The 21,137-nt window shown below is 39.3% G+C and overlaps 1 protein-coding gene across 2 annotated transcripts in view; it reads right to left on the bottom strand.

The window, feature by feature from the left end:
- MORN1 (MORN repeat containing 1) overlaps positions 1 to 21,137 on the bottom strand; it is a 457,770-nt gene that overhangs the window by 303,771 nt on the left and 132,862 nt on the right. For both annotated transcript variants that reach the window (XM_089684351.1, XM_089684352.1), the window contains exon 8: positions 11,616 to 11,726. In XM_089684351.1, coding sequence (XP_089540477.1) covers positions 11,616 to 11,726 — 111 coding nt within the window. The remainder of the gene's footprint in view (positions 1 to 11,615; positions 11,727 to 21,137) is intronic.

Raw genomic sequence — 21,137 nt, 5'->3', positions numbered from 1 at the left:
AGAGGAACTGAATTTATTCTCTCTTGAGAAGAGGAGATTAAGGGGAGATATGATCAACATGTATAAATACATCAGTGGTTCATATAGAGAACTCGGTGCAGAGTTATTCACCCTAAGGTCATCACAGAGGACAAGGGGGCACTCTTTACGTCTGGAGGAAAAGAGATTTAGTCTCCAAATACAGAAAGGTTTCTTCACAGTAAGAGCTGTGAAAATGTGGAAGAGACTCCCTGAAGATTTGGTTCTGGACAGCTCAGTGGATTGCTTTAAAAAGGCCTGGATTATTTCCTAATATCCATAATATAACTGGATACTAACATTTATAGGTAAAATTGATCCAGGGAATATCTCATTGCCTGTTGGGGAATTAGGAAGCAATTTTTTCCCATGCAGGAGCAAATTGGATCATGCTTTGCTAGGTTTTTTGACTTCCTCTGGATCAACTGTGGGTATAAGATTATATATAGGATTTTATTTTTTTATGGTTGAACTGGATGGACTTTTGTCTTTTTTCAGCCACACTATGTAACTATGTAAGAGTGGGGGTCACCCCCAATCCATACTTTTTGGGGGAGACAAGGGCCTCTTCCTTTATCGAAATCTGGATATTGGTGGCCCACTAAGAAAAAAGTGTTCATTCTTTTGTCAGCAAATTGCTCCCAAAAAGAGTTTTTTTCCGCTACTAGAAGCTAAAGCTTCAAAAACATAACACTATTTGCTTCTAGAAGCAGAAAAAAATGCTCAAAGCAGCTGCTAGGTTCTTTTTTTTTTTTTAGCTAGTGTGCATTTACACTTCATAACTATCTGAAGCACACAGTGCTTAAAGACTGTTACATGCATTGCCTTGTTCTCTCTGTAGCACACAGAATCTGATACTTATCAAATATATTCAGGACCTTACATCTCTTATTTACTAACAGTGTCTCATGCATCTGTTTTATACATAGTGCTTCATACCTCTTTTTCTACAATCTTTACCTATAACACATGGGCTGGCTCTTTTCAGAATCTTCCTTTCTTCTGTGTCCACATGCTATTGTTATCTGATTGGCTAAAATTAATTAACCATGTGAACAGATTTTTTTTTAATCTATTCAGTAATATATTCATTCTGCTTTGTCCATATACAGGTATGTTACTTTATAGAGCCTATTTCACTTTATCAGTAAACCAGTTTGAGAATTAAGAGGGACATCTATAATTACAAATCCTGCAGACTGAAATGTTACAACCTAATTACTTCATCTACTAAGATTTTTTTGGATGATATTTTTTTTTTGGACCAACCAACCTACACTTAGTAGACTTTAATGAAATGCATAGTCAATTTACAGTCAATTCCAACTAATTAATGCATTTAATCCTATGTGAGCCTACACATATTGCAAGTTTTCTATTGAATTTTGCAATTTTGACATAATGCACTTGGCTTTCTTATTTTTGCAGAAAAATGATGGCATCGACAGCAACCCTTGTGACTTTCTCCCAGTGTTGTTTAAATTTGAAGGGTATCTATGTTGGCCAGGTAGAGGCATCAAGCTGCACATTTTACCCTACATGCCTGTTGTTCCCTCTTGTCCTTGTACTGTATGTAAATATTGGCATTCTAACAAGGATAATGTATATGTTATATATCTGGATATAGTTTTTATATTTCAGATAATGTAATGTATACTGCTTGGAACATGTTGGGTTCCTCCATATGAACAATAATATTATGTTCAAGCAAGTCACATTTACATCTTTTGTAACATGTGGAGGACATGGTGGTATATCGTTTTTGTAAGCAATTTTCATAGAGACTGGAAAAAATGTACTGATCATCCATGATATTTTTAATGTTTGTGTAATAAATGAGTTTTGTAATTTTTGGATGTTGTAAGCTTTTACTATATGTCTAGGCATCTATAAAGTCCCAGCCACAAGTTTATTTTCCCCTTGCAGTTACCTATAAGCACAAACATCAGCCCACTGATGCTCCTAAACACACCAACCCCTGTGGGAAATGCTTGAATAGCCAGATTGCCACTCTGGGTCTGAATAAACCATGCTTGTTGTAAGTCATCGAGCAGAGGCAGGCAATTTATGAGTTTTTCCAAAGCATGATGGGATTAACATACTGCTACTGCCATTTTCTTCTGTAGTGCTAAAGCTGGATGTCTCTCAATGCAAGTGTAGAGTTAACGGAACTGGGAAGCTTTTTATTGATATTCACAGTATGAAAAAAATATTAAGCCTACATATAGGCTTTTGTTTGTAAGCTGGATCTGATCATTCTTTGTGAGCGTCTAGAATTCAATGCCATTGTAGCCTTAACCAAGGACAGCTGTGACTAGGATTCCCATCCACAAGTATTCCAAGGACAGATCTTGTCTATAAAAGACAGCGTTCATCTTTCACAAACAGTTCCTAAATCAGTTTACTGGGGTCAATAATATCATATCTTAGCAAGGTACATTTCTGCATTACAGGCTGGTGAATCGAGTCCTGTACCCCTTTCAATAGAACCAGTCGCTTCTTATTTTCTCATTTACGTGATGCAATGTTTATTCTCAATACCTCTTTGTTTTCTTATATGAAGCACATAGCTCAGCCTTGAAAAGAGGCATCATAGAAGTGGAATAACTTGTAAACAGTATGAGAAAGCTGGTTACATGATAGGTACAGCCACTGGCTCCATTACATGCACTGTTTTGGAGCACACCTGTTACCTGAATGAATATCCATTACTGGAGGGCTCTTCAGGACCCCCAAAGCCTATGTACCTACGGTATGTAGGTTTAGTTTTTTTCTAAAGTCGACGCTGAAGACTGCCTCCATGGCAAAGCGATCTAGGATCTCAACACTCTATTAAGAAGTGTTCCACATCATCAGTGCCAATATAATGTCATACTGTTGGTGCACACACAAAGCTCCCTCTCCAGTATCCATGCCACAAGGGTGAACTTAACCCCCAGGAAGTACACCTTACTCCCCAGTATCCGTGACATTAATGGGATCTAAATTGCAGCACTTCACTACACAAAGCTCCCTCTCCATTATCCATGTCACAAGAGTGACCTTAAACCCTAGGAAGTACACCTCACTCCCCAACATCAACAACATCAACAACATCAACTGGATCTGAATTGCAGCACTCCACTACACAAAGCTCCCTCTCCATTATCCATGTCACAAGAGTGACCTTAAACCCCAGAAAGTACACCTCACTCCCCAACATCAACTGGATCTGAATTGCAGCACTCCACTACGCAAAGCTCCCTCTCCATTATCCATGTCACAAGAGTGACCTTAAACCCCAGGAAGTATACCTCACTCCCCAACATCAACTGGATCTGAATTGCAGCACTCCACTACACAAAGCTCCCTATTCAGTATCCATGTAGCAGGAGTGACCTTAACCCCCAAGAAATGTGCCTCACTCCCCAGTATCCCTGACATCAAATGGATCTGAAATACAGCACTCTACTATACAAAACTCCCTTTCCAGTATCCAAGACAACAGAATAATCTGCCCTCCAGCAAAGACACGTCACAACCCAGCATCCATTACATTAGTTGCAACATGGACAACTCACTCTTCCCTATCCATGCCCGCACAGAAATGCCTCATTCTCCTCATTCAGAAGAAACCCCTTCACAATGTCCCTTCTCACCATTCTCCTCAAACACAATAGGACTGTGCCAACTGAGGAGACCTTCAGGTTTCTGGGATCTTGAAGTAGACATTCAACAATGATGCAATTCTTAAAAAAAGCCCAACAAAAGGAGGTACTTCCTGTGTCTGCTTAGGAAGTTCAACCTGCCTCAAGACCTGTTAATACAAGTGTGCACTGAGAATAATTTTGAACTTTTAATATTTAAACCGAAGACAAAGTGTATGACTATACATACCTGGCCAGTAAAGCTGATTCTGATTTTTTTCTATTACATGCAGTGCATCACCCCTCTTTATTACAGTCAGTGTGTCATGCCTATTACATGCAGTGCCTCATGCCTATCTATTATACAAAGAGCTTCCTTCTTCCTTATCTTCATATAACCTGCATATGGTGATGAATGCTCCCCCCCGTTACACACAATGTAATACAATGTACATGTAATATTGCAATATAAGGTTACCAATGCATTTGTAAAGGTGTAAATGAACCTTCAAAAATGAATATTGGAAACAGCACCCCAGGGTAAACAATTTGTATTAATTCCTTCCATTTTTCTATTGTAATCATACAAATCATTTGATAACTACAAGACGGCATCTAGGTTTGCTAAAAGATATTAAGGATTAGACATGTGCAATTCATTTTGTTACAAATCTTTTACTTTAAAAAAAAGGCCTGGATTATTTCTTGGATACACAGAATATAACTGGATACTAACATTTATAGGTAAATTTGATCCAGGGAATATCTGATTGCCTCTCGGGGGATCAGGAAGGATTTTTTTTCCCCTGCAGGAGCAAATTGTGTCAAACTTTGCTGGGGTTTTTTTTGCCTTCCTCTGGATCAACTGTGGATGTAGAATTATAACTTTTTTTTTTTGATGGTTGAACTGGATGGACTTTTGTCTTTTTTCAGCCTAACTATGTAACTATGTAAATCGGAATTCGGACAAAATTTTCCTTATTCAGATATTCACTGTATCCAAATCTCTAAATCACAATATTAACGACGTTCAAAGAATCCAAAATAAATTATAACGAAACAAAGAATTAATTTGCATTAATTTGTTTCATTCGGATGGCATGATGTGATAATTTGGGCCTTCTGTTAATGTTTGAAGCATCTGAAATAGCGGTGAAGACATAACGAATGATCCAAATTCGATCCATTTTGTTTTTATTGTACATTTTTTCATTATTATAAAAAATGCACTTCATATGAAATGGAAACATATTGAAATAAATATGGTAAGATGTAAAAGTGAAAGATGATGATTCCTACTTATTGTGTTTGGGTTGGATGGTGTTGGATTCATCAGACCCCCTGAAACATAACATAACGAATGAACCCGAAATAAATTTCATTCCATTTGTTACTTTCGTTACTGCAGTCATTATTGTTTGTTCAATATAGCTCGTTCAATTTCTCTTTGTGGGTTGGACTAGCAGGGATGACTCAGAGTGCATAAGTAATCTCCAGAAATAAGAATGAATATAGCCAAACTTCAGAAAACATTAATCGATTCAGTAAAATGAATATACAAAACAAATCCAAATATACAAAATTAATTCTGAAAACAAATTATAAAATAAGAAAACAAAATGATTTAATGAAGGAATCCAAAACAAAAAAAACATTTGTTTTAATCGTGCATCTCTCTGTTAAGGATACAAAAGGGTAGCAAAGGATATATTTTTTTATATCTTTTTAAATATAAAACAGTTTTCATTTGGGTCCTTGTTTAATGCAGCTGACCTGCCGTTTGTCATTTTCATTTATCTCTAGCCTATGGTGAGGGATCACAGAAAACTTTACTGTCGCTTGTCATTTTAAAACTGAGTATACAGTATTTGGATATCACAAATTCCATTGCACTGAGGACAATGTGCAGGTGGATAATGTACATTTATCAACTGTATCTGAAACCTCTCAAGGGCCTAATATGGAGGGCCAGGCATATCCTCCATGGTAATCTACAATTACATGAAATGTATACCACTACATGAGCCATTCAATATGTGGGAAATTAAACAACTTAAGTGCACGCTGAGAAAATTAAGACTTTGCCTCTTTTTAATTTCTTCTATTTAATAAAGTGGATGTGAAGATTATAAATGGTGTGTGAAGACAATGTGAAGAATGTTAACTGTTGATATCAATTGGCAGATCTGAAACACAATCGAGCATGCCGGCATTTATGACACTAAAGTTATAATGTAGGTTTTACGTTTTACAGCGCTCTATTATCCACTCAAAGGAAAATGTCATAAATGAAAGTAATGTGGAATTTTAAAGTTCTGTTACCTTGTGTGCATTAGGGAGGAACAAAAGTGCGCTGGGAAGCACAAATGATACATGGATAATAGATTTCACTGAAGCTGCCATAAAAGATGAGGTTTTATTTTACTATGTACGTTTCAGAAACAGTTATATCATGGCATTAATAACTCAGGTTACAACAGACTCTACTGCAGGCTGTTCTCATACTTACTGTATTAAGTCTTATATACAATAAGAGCATGGACACAGGTGCTGCTTAAGTCAGAATTTTCATTTTTTTCTCAACTTTTCTTACATGACTCTGCAACTATAATGCTGCATAAACATTCAATACAGCTAGGGCAGATAAAATCTCATTATTTGCTGTATTTATAACGTAAGTGCAAATTTGTGATAAAAATGAGAATTAGCTATAGCATTGCCCCTCATATCTGGTTTATTCAACTATGTTACCTTTTCTTATTATCTGTTTCTAGAAAACATTAAGTTGCACCACTTGAGGAAGTAGCCAATGCAGACTAGGTCTAGGTCACAGAATACTGTACATACCAGTGGTGGTCACCTTATTATATACAAGAGGCCTCAAGTGCATCGCCTAAGATCTCCAAATGGCCACATATAATATTTTGTGGCTTTGTTGCTACAGGAAGCTATCAGCAACTACAGGCACTTGACAAGAAATGGTGTCATGGTCAGGGGTCAGACTCAAAGACCAATTGCTCTAGCCGTAGAGAGATTCCCACCAACCAGTTGGATAAGTGTACAAGCAGGTCACCCTGGGGAATGACGTAGGCTCACCCGAGGCTCTAATGGCTTACAAGTATTCACCAAAGCTCCTGATGGTGGAGATGGATTTTGCTTTGTTTTAGTACCAGGTCGTAGTCCTCAGGATTGCTCCACCAGGAGGTGAGCAAGCCAGGGTCCAGTCGCAGATATACCAGGTAGGGATCTAGAAGAATTATAGTCAGTAAACAAGCCAAAGGTCAAAAAACAAGGTTGATAACACGTGGTAGTAGAGATAAGGACAGCTGCAGGTACGCAAAGGAGCAGAATAGCGATTGGAGAGATGCTGTTTCCAAACCTGTTCAGGAAGTTCATGAGAGGAGCTACAAGCTCAAGGTTCACAAGAAACAAGGTACAAGGTCAGATTATCCAAAGGTTCAGACAAGATGCTGTCCAGCATCTCAGATGGCTCAGCAAAGATAGCTAATGCCGGACACAGCAGTGATTGTGGGTTTCGATCCTGGCCCTGACAAATGGTTAGAGACTTCAAACTTCCTTTAGAAGTTTTTAGAGATCTGCTAAAGACTGTTACAAATCACTGCTATTACAGCCCCTTTACAAGTCAATGATTTCACATTTTCTGCTCCCTATAGCCTTCTTAACCTTTTATAAATGGTGGCTGGTAGAATAGGGTTTTAAATACAGTCTTGGCTGCTACAGCACTAAAAACTTGCAATATAACATATTAAAAACACATTCCAAAAACTTGTTGCTCAAATTAATTCTTGGCAAAATTTATATTGTCACAGTTATTTTGCTGATGCCATCTAAGCAGTAGTGAAGTGTCAACTATTCCAAGCGCAGTAAGAGCCATCCATGCAGTGATTAGAAAGGTATATAAGACATAACTCCTCCCTGCTGCTGTAATTAACACTTATGTAGTGAATCCAAGTACCTCAAAAGAACCAGCGCTGTGAGAGTGAATGAGTATAAACCTCGCTTGGAGGTGTACCTTTATTGCATTAAAAGGATCACAATATGTGAGGTAGCCTGGGCAAGGTGGAGGACCCGTTTGCTCCTTTGATGTAATGATGTAGGGCAGAGAGAGCTCCTGTGCCCTGGTGGTGAAACACGAGACTGCGGCATCCTAGAACTGATCCTGCCTTGGGAAGCAAGCCGGTGGTCCGGGGCCGGCAACCTCAAATCCAAGATTGCGGTAACGTCAATTCTGGTATGCCGCAGTCTTATTTTTCACCACCAGGGCACAGGAGCTCTCTCTGCCTTACATTGTTACATTGAAGGAGCGAACGGGTCCTCCACCTTGCCCAGGCTGTGATCCTTTTAATGCAATAAAGGTACACTTCCAAGTGAGGTTTATACTCATTAATTCTCACAGTGCTGATTCTTTTGAGGTACATCTAAGCAGTAGAGCTTTCAAAGTGATTGAAAGATAGATTTTAGATGTACAGTATATTGCACATAGGGAAATCCCTACTTTCTCTTTCTAGTAATCTCCATAGGGAAAAATGATGTCATTCATACTATTATTGCTCATGTATTATCCAGAAAGCAACTCTCATGTAATTGCCATGCAAGGTATTGCATGCAGGGTATATAGGGGGTACTGTATATAGGGGACGATTGTTGGTTTATTCAATGCTAGTAGTCTGCGTAAGAGTATATCTAAATAGCATATAGTATTCCTTCAATTAAGTATCTAAAAGCATATACAAATGTTCTAAGGGCAGAGGCAGAGAAAGCAATGTTATACAGTCAGGGGCGAACTGACAACTCATGGGGCCCCCGGGCAATAGGGGATCACGGGGCCCCTGTGTCCTTGCCCAAACTCAAAAAAACCTATGAAAAAGGTACCAGGGGCATCTCATGGGGCCCCCTACTGACCCCGGGCCTTCGGGCAGTGCCCGAGTTTCCAAATGGTCAGTCCGCCCCTGTATACAGGTATATTAGAAAGAGCATCTAAACTCAAAAAATGTTTTGCCTTGCTACATTCTCTACATTGGGGTAAAAAAAAAGCACTACCATCTACAACCCCCCCCCCCCCCCATTTCTAAACAGTTATCTGACTCTTCTCAGAGAGAGAGGGTGCGTGGCTTACCAGTACTATGTATCTATGGAAGCAAACAGCCATTGTACATGGCTTGCTAAGGGTGCATCTGGAAGAAGAAGGTGCAGACAGTGCTGGCAGGGGACTGCCAAAGAGGAGATAAGGGACAGCTCTGTGCAATGTCACTGCACACAGCAGGTAAGTATAAACAAATTTTTATTTTAAGACCAAAAGCGTATAGTGTTTTTATTGCTAACATATTTTGAGTTATTACTGTAGTGTACTTTTGATATCTCTTCAAATTTCACATATTTGCTTTATGCTGTTTTTGTATTAAATATAGAGATTCATAGATTAGTCAATAACGACAGAGTAGCTTAGCTACTAAAATGATTCAATCTAACTTCACATAGGGAGTGTTTTCTTTTCAATTAATTGGCCAACTCATAGATTTGCACAGTGAAAATAGGCAGTAAAACAAATTGTAAAACAAGTATACAATGAGCACATATGGTTCCCCTCATGCACTTACAGTGTGTATTTACAACTATACACAGGAAAACAAAGTTTCAAAATATTAAACATACACCAAGATTATTTAAATCAAGAAGATCATAAGTATGGAACTTTAAGGCTGGAGGGTGGGCTAGTTCTGTTATGGGGAGTGAGGGGAAAAAAGGTAAGGAAATGCTTTATTTAAAATATGGTATATGAATATGCAAGCAAATGTAAATTGTAGAATTTTCCTTTAAATTGTGCCACTGGTAATAATCAGGCATTAACTTGGTCAAATCATCTATGGCCCTGCCATTCACACTAGTACTACACGCAGATACAGTACATTAGCTCTGCAGCTTTACTGGTGGAGAGTTTTTAGCACTAGCTGTAGGATTGAGGCTTTGCATTGAGATGTGGTCTCCTGGTGTGCCTCTCCTGCACAGTAAATTGATAGATCAGTTCCAGATGGTTAACCTATATTTGAGCCTGCTGTGCTAGTTCTTCAGATGGCTACTCAGCACTTGACTTCTGTTACCATGCTGTTTCCAAACCTGTTCAGGATTGTACTTAGAGCCCATGATGTCATAGGCCCATGTGAGTAATGGCTTCCTTTCATAAAGGCTTTATGCCTTTTGTCACCACCCATGTTTTGCTGTATGTTCATTACTGTGATTTTCTACTAGGATTTAGTCTCTTGGTTAAATTCAGCAAACTATGTTTAGTCAAATCAAAGTTTAGCTGTAGATAATTCTAAAGCCAAAGCTTTTTTGTTTGTTTTAAATAGAGTAGGGAACAGATAACCTTTATTTATCTCTACAAAGTAAGGAGGCATCCCCTCTGATCTAAGACAATGATCTAAGACAGAACAAGTGCCCCCATTAGATTTCCCTTCATCTCCTGTTTTGAGGACAGTTGTAAAATGTTTAGATTTTACATTACTTTTTCTCCTAATAACAATGGCCACCAAGACAAATAGGGTAAATCATGTCAACAGACCATTGATGACAATAAAACTAGCCAAGGATTTTAACAATTTCCTACAATACAATGAAAAAGTTATGGCTTTAGATAATTTAGATATTTTCAGCTCCTCTTTTTATTATTTACCTTTTTCAAATGTCTTCAGGTAGTTTAGCTGATGGCTTGGTTCTACTTTTTTTCTGGATTTTCTCCATAAGTGGGTGACAACCAATAATGCAAAAAAAAAAAGAAAATGCTGCCGCGATGATGTCAATGTCACTTTTGTTAGGGTAAGGAAGCTTCGCATCGGCGCACATTTATGCGCCAACGCTGGGTACCCGTCGGCTGTGCCAGTGCACATGCGCACGTTGTTGCACGCACACGAGTATGCATGTGTGCGCGCGCCGGCAAACACAGGTGGGCTATTTAAACCCCTACTGCACTTAAACTTATGCCTTCTGGTCTACTACATTCTGTGCTTGTTGCTTGTATTCTGATTCCTGTTACCTTCCTGATTTGACCTGACCATGATTGAACTCCACCTGCACCAACCTGGCTCATCCCTTGACTATCCGCTTGCCTGCTCCACTGTACCTGATCTGCCCAATTAGTCCTAACCCGGCTTGTCTGATGCTGCAACTTCTCCTGCCTGTGACTATCTCTGGCTGCCAGCTGCCCGCAGTTGTCTAAACCCTCCGCTATACCTTCCTGCTGCTGTACTTGCTCACTTGCATCCGCAACTGACCTACACCCTGGTCTTCCGGGTCATCACCTGCCAGCTGTCATCTCAGACCCGTCAGGCACTCGTGCCCCTCTTGGCTTGGTGCCTTCTGCTTACCCTATCAGGTGTCCCAAGCGGGAGTGGTAAGAGGACGCCCTCTCTCTACGTCAGGCTCCCCAACCAGGTATGTGACAACGTCCTGCACTTACAAGATGTCCTCTGTAGATTGTTATTCAATTATTGAAGACTGAAATCATCTAGAGGCAAAAAGGAATTTTTGCAGGGCACAGCACTGGAGAGAAGGTAACCACTGCAGTCAAAAATGGGGGGTGCACTTTTGTACAAAAATTTTAGCCCAGAGTTGGGCATTAAGCTGCAGATTTAATTAATACAGATAGCTAGTAAAACAGATACAAAATGGTTTAATTACTATATCTGTATGTAAAAAAAGACAAATTGTGATAACTTTACAATCTGTGCAATAATATCTGAGTAATAAGATAAACATTTGGTAACGTTATCTATATAAAGGAGAAGTTAGAAATAAAAAAACAGAAAAGTTAAATTTGATAGGTCTGCTTAAGGAAAAAGAAGGAGTGTTTATTTAATACGATACATACTAGTACTGTAATAATTATACTACTACTAGTGCTGCTAATACAAATAATAATAGCAACAATAATATTGGAGTAAAATTGGATCTTACTATCTGCAATTTCACAATCTTCTGTCTGGAGCTGTACACGGAAGGTTACAGGCATCCCTTGGACAACATCAATGATATCGTCTCCCAGTATAACTATCTTCTTTGCAATATCTGAAATAAAACCATTAATGAGTAAAAGAATGAATTATAAAAGTGATAAAGCTGTATATCACATAGTGGAGAAGATACTTCTTTGCTTAGTCTTCAGGAGAATATCTTCATTTTATCGGGCAAAGAAACTACATAATCAGTATTGGTATCAAAGGGTAAGTACTGAAGATACAGAGGTGAAACTTCTACAGGAGCATAAGGTCACAACCCTGGTAATTACTACAGCCCCATGATTTACTAGCACTTATGTTCCTATGAAATTTTGTACAAAAAACAGAATTTGTCTTACTTTTGTGTTCCTTTTTTATTATTAAGCGTAATTTGAACCTTTAGTAAGCTTATTGAAAAGATCCATCCACATCTCATGCTAATAAATGTTGGAAGGAGACCACTGAAAGCTGGTTTTTAAGATGTGAAAGCATCCTGTTGAGAGTTCGCACCAAGACCATGAGGCTTTTAGGTGTGATCCTTTAAATGACCACATCTGTGGTTCTTAAAAATACTGTGTAAGGTGCCCCATAAAGGAAAATACCAGGACAGAAATATGTGAGCTGCCATTGATGACTTGTTTTAAAGATTAATGTTTCAGGGTTGTCTTCTAAGCATTTTGTGAGTCACTGATGTAGAATGAGTATGTGTATAACATGTGTCATGACACTGTCCAGGACAGTAGTTCACTAATTAAAGAAAAATGTATTCAGATTAAACCTCTGGAGTATACACCTTTAAAAACAAGTCAGTAATGGCAGATCATGTTGTAAAGTGTATGTCCAGGCATGCAAAAGATTAAAATGAAATGTGCAATACAGTTTCCTTGTTTTATAAATGTAAAAAGCAATGCAAGTACTAGAACAATACTGGTGATCATGTCAGCAAACCAAAGAGATCCCACCTTTCTGTGCACTCTGCCTCTGTTGCACTGAAATCATAAGCAGTGTTGCCAGCCCTGCTTGAGTTCCCTGCTGGACTATAGAACTCCACCTGTCCCTCTCGACGGGTATACAATATATTGATTTCTTTTCCAGCCAAAAAAAATTGCTATGCCTTGATTTTCAATAGCCTGCCCACATACTATCTGTAGAGTAAGAGGGAATGCCTATGTACTTGGTAGTTCTGGGACTGGGGGGGAGGCTTACACCATTATAAACTGACCAAGGGAACCCTGCTTATTGCTCCTCCGAGCAGCTGCCCTGCAAACATTTTCAAACCCAATGACGACTTCACAAATAAAGAAAAGTATGGGATTTAACAAAATCATACAATCATACTTACCTAGGTGGATGCAGCATCAGTCCAATGCTGTATCTGTTCCCCAATGCCTCTAAGACCGAGAACTAAGCGATCAAAGACCAACGGTCACTCAGTTCTTGGTCTTCAGTGAGCAGAGAACCAGTAACTGTCAGTCAATGGCCCTCTGCTCTGCCCCTCCAGCGTTCACTGGAGTGCCAGGCTGTGGAGGGGGGCAGGAATAGCTGGATCAGGATCTCAGCTGTGAGCAGAGAGGTTGAGCCATCTGTTGGTCAGGAATCTGGGTGGATCCCAACAAGAAAGTTGGGATCCCTCCAGGGTGTGGACCAGTTGAGTGACATCAGTGGGCTAAAGTCCGCTTTCGCCTGAATACGGGTCACAGGAGTGCAGAGCTAAGGGCCAAAAGAGTTTTGGCTATACTTCTATCTTAATAGAAACTCTTTATGGTTACAGGAACGAGGGAAATGAAAACATGAATTCTCGGACCTGCTCTAGAGGGGAAGTGGGCCGTCTGGGAATAAATGTGGGTCATAAAAATCCTTTAACGTTTTAATATTTTCATTTTCCTGTGTGTGGTCACTCCTACTCAGCATAAAAAAATCTAAGCAGACCTGAAGCAAAAAATGTATCACCTATTATAGTGCTACAACAGCTTTCTGTACTCATCTCTCAATAAGTGTATTGCTAATCAGCATGGAAGGGTGGGTACAGACACCAGTAGTAAACAGTTGACAATTTGTAATAATTTGCATAATTAAAGCCTCCCCATAATAAGGAAGAGTTTAAGCACTATTTAAATGTATCTGGTAGTTCCAACAGCTGTTCATTTAAAAGCAATATCCTGCATTTTATTAGACCAAAGTTCTTTACAATATAACCATACTCCAGCAGGGCAGAGTTTCTGGGGGCCAGTAATCATAACCTTTCATGAGTTTCCCACAGAGGATGTTAAACATATTATTGAACTTCATAGCTGTCATAACCAGAAGTATGTAGAATGTCATCCCCAGCGTACTTCCCGCACAGCCTCTCAGATAGACAGCAGATAACTGACATTCCCAGCCATACTACACGATGTGCTCTTCCAGTCAGTCAAAAATGGCTCCCAAATTTAGATTCCAAGTACAGTCTTCTTTGGCACATTGACAGTGAGCACATGGTACATAATAATTACAGTCTCTGAGGGACTAGTACTGTCTAGCACCAGGAAATATTCCACATCTGGTGATGAGCATAAGTCACATTCAGAGGAAGCATCACCAAATTGCTGCCTACAGTTCAACAGAAATACATTGTGCAAATAAGACTTCTATAGCCATGACGTGATTTACAGACCTCGGGCAGGGAAATAATGATGTCAAGAAAAAGGAATGATTTATATTCTTCTTCATTGCTGTCTGTTTATAAAAGCCAGAAACCGCTACATTTTGTTAGGTTTTAGTTAAGAAAGGGTCATTCACTAAGGGTTTACAAGAGTATTTTTCTGCATACTTTAGTTTGCCTAGTTTTGCTGATATGCACAAAAATTTATTAGTAGACATAAAAAGTATCCCTTACAAAAACAGCAGCCTGCTTTAATTGTTACCCCTCCTCTGCAGATGTACTGGTGATGCTTAAATGCTGGGAAATTACAATAACCACATTTGTTGTCACAGGTTTGGGGGGAGGGGCACACTTTGAGAGTTAGAGTCCACAACTGGCAGCTTACAATTAGGAAGATGTGGAAGCCAGGAGTGTCAAAGAGTTACAACTTTGCTTCCTCCCATAATGTACCTGACATCACAGGGTGGTGGAGACACATCACAGGATTTGACTGGGTCTCTCAGCTGAGAATCATCAAGAAGATGACAACCGGAAGTGCAATAAACAGTCTAGTTTTGGAGCCTATATGTTTTAGGTAGAATCTGTTGATGGCATTAAAAGAATGTAATTATTCAACATTTGTTTTTATATACAAAACTATATTTCTGATTGGTTCTTTACAAAGGGCAACTAGACAATAACAGCAAACAAAATTCTGCTAAAGTGGTAAATGCTGTACTTGGTTCATCTAGTAGTGAAAAATTTTGCTTATTTTGAAAGCTTAGAGCAGGGGCGGACTGACAACTCATGGGGCTCCCAGGCAATAGGGGATCATGGGGCCCCTGTGTCCTTGCCCACACTCACAAAAGCCTATAAAATGGTACCAGGGGCATTTTATGGGGCCCCCTACTGACCCCGGGCCCTCGGGCAGTGCCCGAGTGCTCGAATGGTCAGTCCACCCCTGGCTTAGAGTGTTACTAAACCCAGAACCCTGCATTCACTATATCTGGTCTCTCACAGTACACACAACATGGAAGTGCAATTATTTTAGTATATATAAACCGCTAAATACCTTTTTCAATAAGACCCTAAATCCCTCCTCTATCCTTAAAAGCATTTAATCACACCAAGATCAGTGGGAATAAATGCTTTTCTTTTTTTAAAAATGGCGCAGCTTATTTCCAAGTAAACTGGAAGTGATGTAAGGTCATTGCTTCCCGGTTACTATATCATAGAACAAAACAAAGCCAATCTGGTCTGTGATTAGTCGTCAGAAGTGCTGGCTGGTTGATTGGGACTGTCGGTGGGATGGGAGATCCAGGTAAAGCTGCGGAAGGCAGCGTGAGGGGGGGACATCCCCTCCTGCTGCTTGTAATAGCAATCGAACAACTAGTTAGCTGCTCCAATTGCTATTACAAGAGAGCCGACTACCAGCTCTGAAAAACTGTACTGGAATGATGCCTGCAACTGCAGGCATCACCCCGGTATAAAGGCTCAAACTCCAGCGATGTACGGGTACGTCACTGGAGCTGAAGTGGTTATACATTTTTTCATTTCTATTGTTTTTTTTTTCATTCATTTTTGTAGTGCTACATAAACAATTGTAAATAACTTTACAGTGAGTAACTATATATTGACACCATAAGGTAGTATAGTAGAATTTACTATCACCATCAGAATATATCCTGGGTTCAGTTACACCTGAAACATTACATGCAGTTTGTAGGTTCTTCTTGTTTGTTGGGTTTCCTTCAAATTCTCTTGTTTCTGCCCACATACCATAGATAGGTTAACTGATTTATCCCCTTACTGGGATGCCTTAGGTCTGTGATAACATCATTAAGTTATGAGATCCCGTAGGGAAGGAACTAATGTGAAAACTTTGATGGGGTAAGTGCTGCAGAAAAGGTTATTATACAAGCAGGAAAAGGTCATTCCAAGTAAGTACAGTGAAAGTAATGTCCAGAAGCCAGACACCTAGGAATGTTTATAAAACACGTGAAGCACCTGGTGGTAAGAATGCACCTACATTACCATTACGTGTTATTAATAGTTAATTTATAGCCTGCTTTCAGCTGTCCTCAACTAACATGTAATGGGCTTTTCTCCAAGCTTACTTTAAACTTTAGCTTGCCCTATGGAAAGAAAATGACTAACTCACAGATGTCATATAGAGCTGTTCCAACACTCTGACACTTTCACCATTATAGAAATTATTGTGCCATTACATCACTTATCAGTATCATTATATCATTCAGATATGTCATATGTCATTCACCCTTGCCATTATGTCATTTGCTTACAGCACTGTCACCTAGCTACTAACCCTGTGTCATTTTGCCCTTCTGCCAGATTGAAGATCATGTATTTGTCTAGAACATTTATTTTTTCTATATGTTTCTAAAGACATCTTTTAACCTTAAAAAAAACCCCAAACCCCCCAAAATTAAAAATGACTTTACTGTATCAATAAAAATTGAAAATGCCAGCTATTTAAAATAATTAGGTCCATTTTAGATCTTTGTGGTTCATTGTGATGCATTACCACATGGGTGTTAACCTGTAGTATTTTGCACTTTCCATGCACTGTGTTAAAGCAGCCCATTTATTCTGAATGGCTGGCAATGCATTACAATGGACCAAAAACTGGATCTTTTAAGCAATGCGCCACAACACACTACAGTATCTACTTGCAGTATGGGTCACTTGGCACCTACGTCATTTCTACAATGAGGTACCATTTTAAAAAAAATGGCACTGCAATACACTGCACAAACTGCCATGCATTATCATGTGTGGCAGAATTGTGCTGTAAAATGTCCACTGCAATGGATAGGTCTGAAAAAGCCCTAAAACTGCAGCCAAACCTTTCTTTATTCACAGTATTTGTTAAAGTGGTAGTAAACTCTGCTACATAATTTTATTTTTAGGGGCCCCCAAGTGGGTTATACCATAATCAGATAGTATGCATGGCATATTAGTACATTATGGCAGACTTACCTGTCAAACGGTGCTCTCCAGCATCTTCCTTCCTGGTTCCCTCCCTTCCTTCGGCCGTTTGATAGGATGGGCTGCAATGACGTCTCTCCCATGCAAGTGAACAGGAGTTACGACACAGATCAGGGCTGTAAATGTTAATTAATGTAAATGCTAAGCTGCGCGGCTCAGTGAACATGACAGCTGACAGGCAGGAGGATGTATTCATGGCAGAAGAGACCGATAGGATCTCTTCTGTCATAAATACCCTGTCTGTCAGCAAATTTTAAAAAAATTAAGTTTACTTCCACTTTAAAGCTTTGGACATATTGAGCAGATAATCGCTGGTAATTTTTTTTATCTGTGTCTCCATTTGGGAGATTTCCCTTCAAGTCCTATTTCAATGACAGTATGTCAGTGGGACACAAAGTAACATTTAATCTCACCAATGGAACATGGGCAAAAACAAAAACATTTTAATACAATGAAGAAGAACCTCTCTCAGGATTTTATTATTATTATTATTATACAGGATTTATATAGCGCCAACAGTTTACACAGCACTTTACAATATAAAGGGGGACAGTACAATTACAATACAGTTCAATACAGTAGGAATAGGAGGGCCTTGTACATGGAGCATACAATCTAAAGGGAGGGGGAGGTGGTACAAAAGGTAATAGCTGCAGGGGATGATCTGATGGAGGTGACTCAAGTACAGTTCTTAGGTGGAGGTGGGGTAGGCTTCCCTAAATAAATGAGTTTTCAAGGATTGCCTAAAGGCAGACAGGGTAGGAGCTCACTGGACATACCAGGGCAGGGAGTTCCAGAGGATGGGAAAAGCTCTGGAGAAGTCCTGGAGCCAAGCATGGGAGGAGGTAACAAGGGATCTGAGGAGGAGGTCTTGGGAGGAGCAGAAAGGATGATTTGAGCGATATCTGCAGATGAAGATGGTGATGTAGCTGGGGGTGATGGCTTTGTAGTTAGTATTTTGAATACTGCCTGTAACTCCCTATTCTAGTTAAACCCATTCCCCTAATTTCTTGTCTTGGTATCACAATGCAAAAAAAGTGAGGGAATACATTAGACATGTGGTTTCATTTCGTTATAATTAATCTTTTGGATGAAAATTAAATTTTCGGAGATTCGGATGCATATGAGTCTCCAAATGGACATAGGAACAAATATCAATGAACCTGAAAAAAAAAGTTATAACGAAATTACCAAATGCATTTGTTTCATTCATTTCATTTGAATGACGTCACATTAAAAAAAGCATAGATGTGAACGTGTCCCATAGGATAACATGTTAAATGGATTGTAGTGCGTTTCTGCAAAAAGCACTAAAAAAACCCAAAGGTGTAAACCAGGCCTTATACTTACCTGAGCCCCATCACAATCCAGCAATGTGCACAACATCCTCAGCTCTCTGGGGACTTTCCCTCCTCATTGGGGGAGACAGCAGTGGAAGCAATTGGCTTCCACTGCTGTTAATCACAGCCATTAAGCCAATGAGAGAGGGGGGGCAGGACTGAGCCATGGCTCTCTGTGTGAATGGACATACAGAGCAGTGGGTGGGGAGCGAGCCTCTCTCCAGTTTTAATATATCAACCTCACTCTGTTTTCCCCAATATAGACAACTTTTCTTCTTGTCATTGCTGACTTGCTATGGCCAGCCCTTTTTATTAGACACTATAGCAATTGCTACTTGGTATTGTGTGTCACATCAGTGGAAGTGCTGTTTAGAACAACCAATCAGAAGTAAATTAAAACTAAAGACCAATGCTTTTAATATTTTGTATAGCGTAAGGGAGTGGTATAACCCCTGTCAGTTTTTTTCATTTCTGTCCTATTGGGGAAATTTCCCTTTACTTCCTATCCCCACTATTGGTGATAACAGTAAACATGAAAAATAGAGAGGAAACGTCTCCCTAATGGGGGCACTGATGGCACTAAAAACCCACAGGTGTTCTAAAATTGTTTTGGCTTTAGTTATACTTTACCATTTTGGTATTCCTGTGCAGATTGGAATGTAGAACATGCAATTGACTGCCATATGGGATGTTTTTTCCTGAAGTCTTCTGCTAGATCTGTTATAGAAAACCTCTGTGCACTGTGACAAGATCTATCCTGAGTGTGCTGGCTGTACTTGGCATTAAAGTCTAAGATTTATAACAGTTTCTGAACTGCCAATTTCTAAGTGGTGGCAGCTCTGTAGATAGTCTTTAGGGAAATTACAATTCCGCTTACGGACTTTTCCTTTTGGATCATTATATTTAAAATAGCAGATTGAACAAGACCACTGAAGGATTAGGTTTGTCATAACCAAAGCGATATATAGTTTCCTTGACTGTTTGCAATTAAGCATAACGGTACATAATCCATCAGATTTCTGCGGCTTACGCATAAATTGCAATACAAGCCTGTACCTCAGTGTGTACCAGGGACTATATGTGGTTAACAACTGGTTTTCATATTCCCAGCCCCCCTGTCAAGAATTAAAGAGCGAAAGGAAAGATCTTGCTCCTGCCAACATATCGTAAGGTTTTACTGCCAAATTAGAGAAAACTTTTCTTTCCATTTATGATAAGCTCACCAAAGCTTGGGCATTAATCCCTTGTATTGTTTTCCATTTTCCCATGGTCCGTTTGCACTGTTTATTTAATCTGTTTGCATTTGGCATGTTTTATGCAACCACTCTTCAGAAATCTTGCTGCTGTGCCCGCAAAACATTCAATTATATACAGTGACATGCCAGTGTTCTTACACATTTGACTTCTACTATACCTAATACATATGTGGACTGAAAAACCTACCAAATAATTTGATAAAGCTGTATTTATGAAGGTCTTCTTTGACTTTGTAGGGATTGCAGGCTGATATCTGATGTCTCTGACATCAGCCTCTAAAATATGGAAACTACCACTGCTAAATTTGCTTTTTTTTTAAAGAGACTTGGCTTTTCAATGAGACTTGTTGCCATTGCCAATTCATGGCAAATTGACAGTCTCTTGAAAACCAACCTCTGAAAAAGCAACTGAGGGGAGTGTGGCAGGAGGGACAGTATGAGTATGTTGGGAGGTAGGTTTTCAAAAGATTTGGACACTTTTTTTCTGAATGCCCTGTTGGGCATCCCATTCCAAAACCTCAGCCATAAAGATGGAGTCACCCCCTTGTTTGCTGCAGTAACAGCCTCAACTCTTCTGAAAAGGCTTTCCATAAACTTTTAGGGTGTCTCCATTCAGCTAAAAGAACATTTGTGAGGTCAGGTACTTATGACAAATTAGAAGATCTAGCTCACAATCAGTGGTCAGGGCTCTCTGCAGACTCCAATGAAGAAAAAGCATCCAAGAGGTGCCAGAATTTTGATTTTAGTTCATACAAAGTAGTGAGTGGGCAAATATTTGAAGAGCTTACTGCTCAGGTTAGGTTGTTCACAGCAGACAGTGGGTACTCCAGCAGGTTACTGGGAAAAAAATGCACAAATGGAAAGAGCACCAGACCAAAAGCTTAAACAAAGAGTCTAAATTAATGTATTAGTTTGTACTAAAAAAAAACAGCCAAAGCTTTTCAGGAGTCAGAAAAACTCCCTCTTCATTAGGGCTTCAGTTAAAATAAGAACCTTGAAAAGACTCAAAATAGACCTTTCCTGTGTGAGTCTGTGCAGGAAAGCTAATTGCTGGATCAGGACAACAGTATCTGGTGAGCAATCAGGAACACATTACGTTTGACCATATAGGCAGATGTGATGGCTAGATGTCTACAGACATTTACCTATATAACTTATTTTGGATAGTTAATATAACTCAAACTATTTCAGTACTTTTCTGCTAATTATCCTGATCACAGGGATGCATAAGTTTTGATAATGACACCCATGGTGTA

This window comes from Staurois parvus, unplaced genomic scaffold (genome assembly GCF_062004578.1).
Source record: "Staurois parvus isolate SC_StPar_1 unplaced genomic scaffold, SC_StPar_1.0 ptg000346l, whole genome shotgun sequence".
Taxonomy (NCBI): Eukaryota; Metazoa; Chordata; class Amphibia; order Anura; family Ranidae; genus Staurois; species Staurois parvus.
This window is presented reverse-complemented; position numbering and strand designations above follow the sequence as displayed.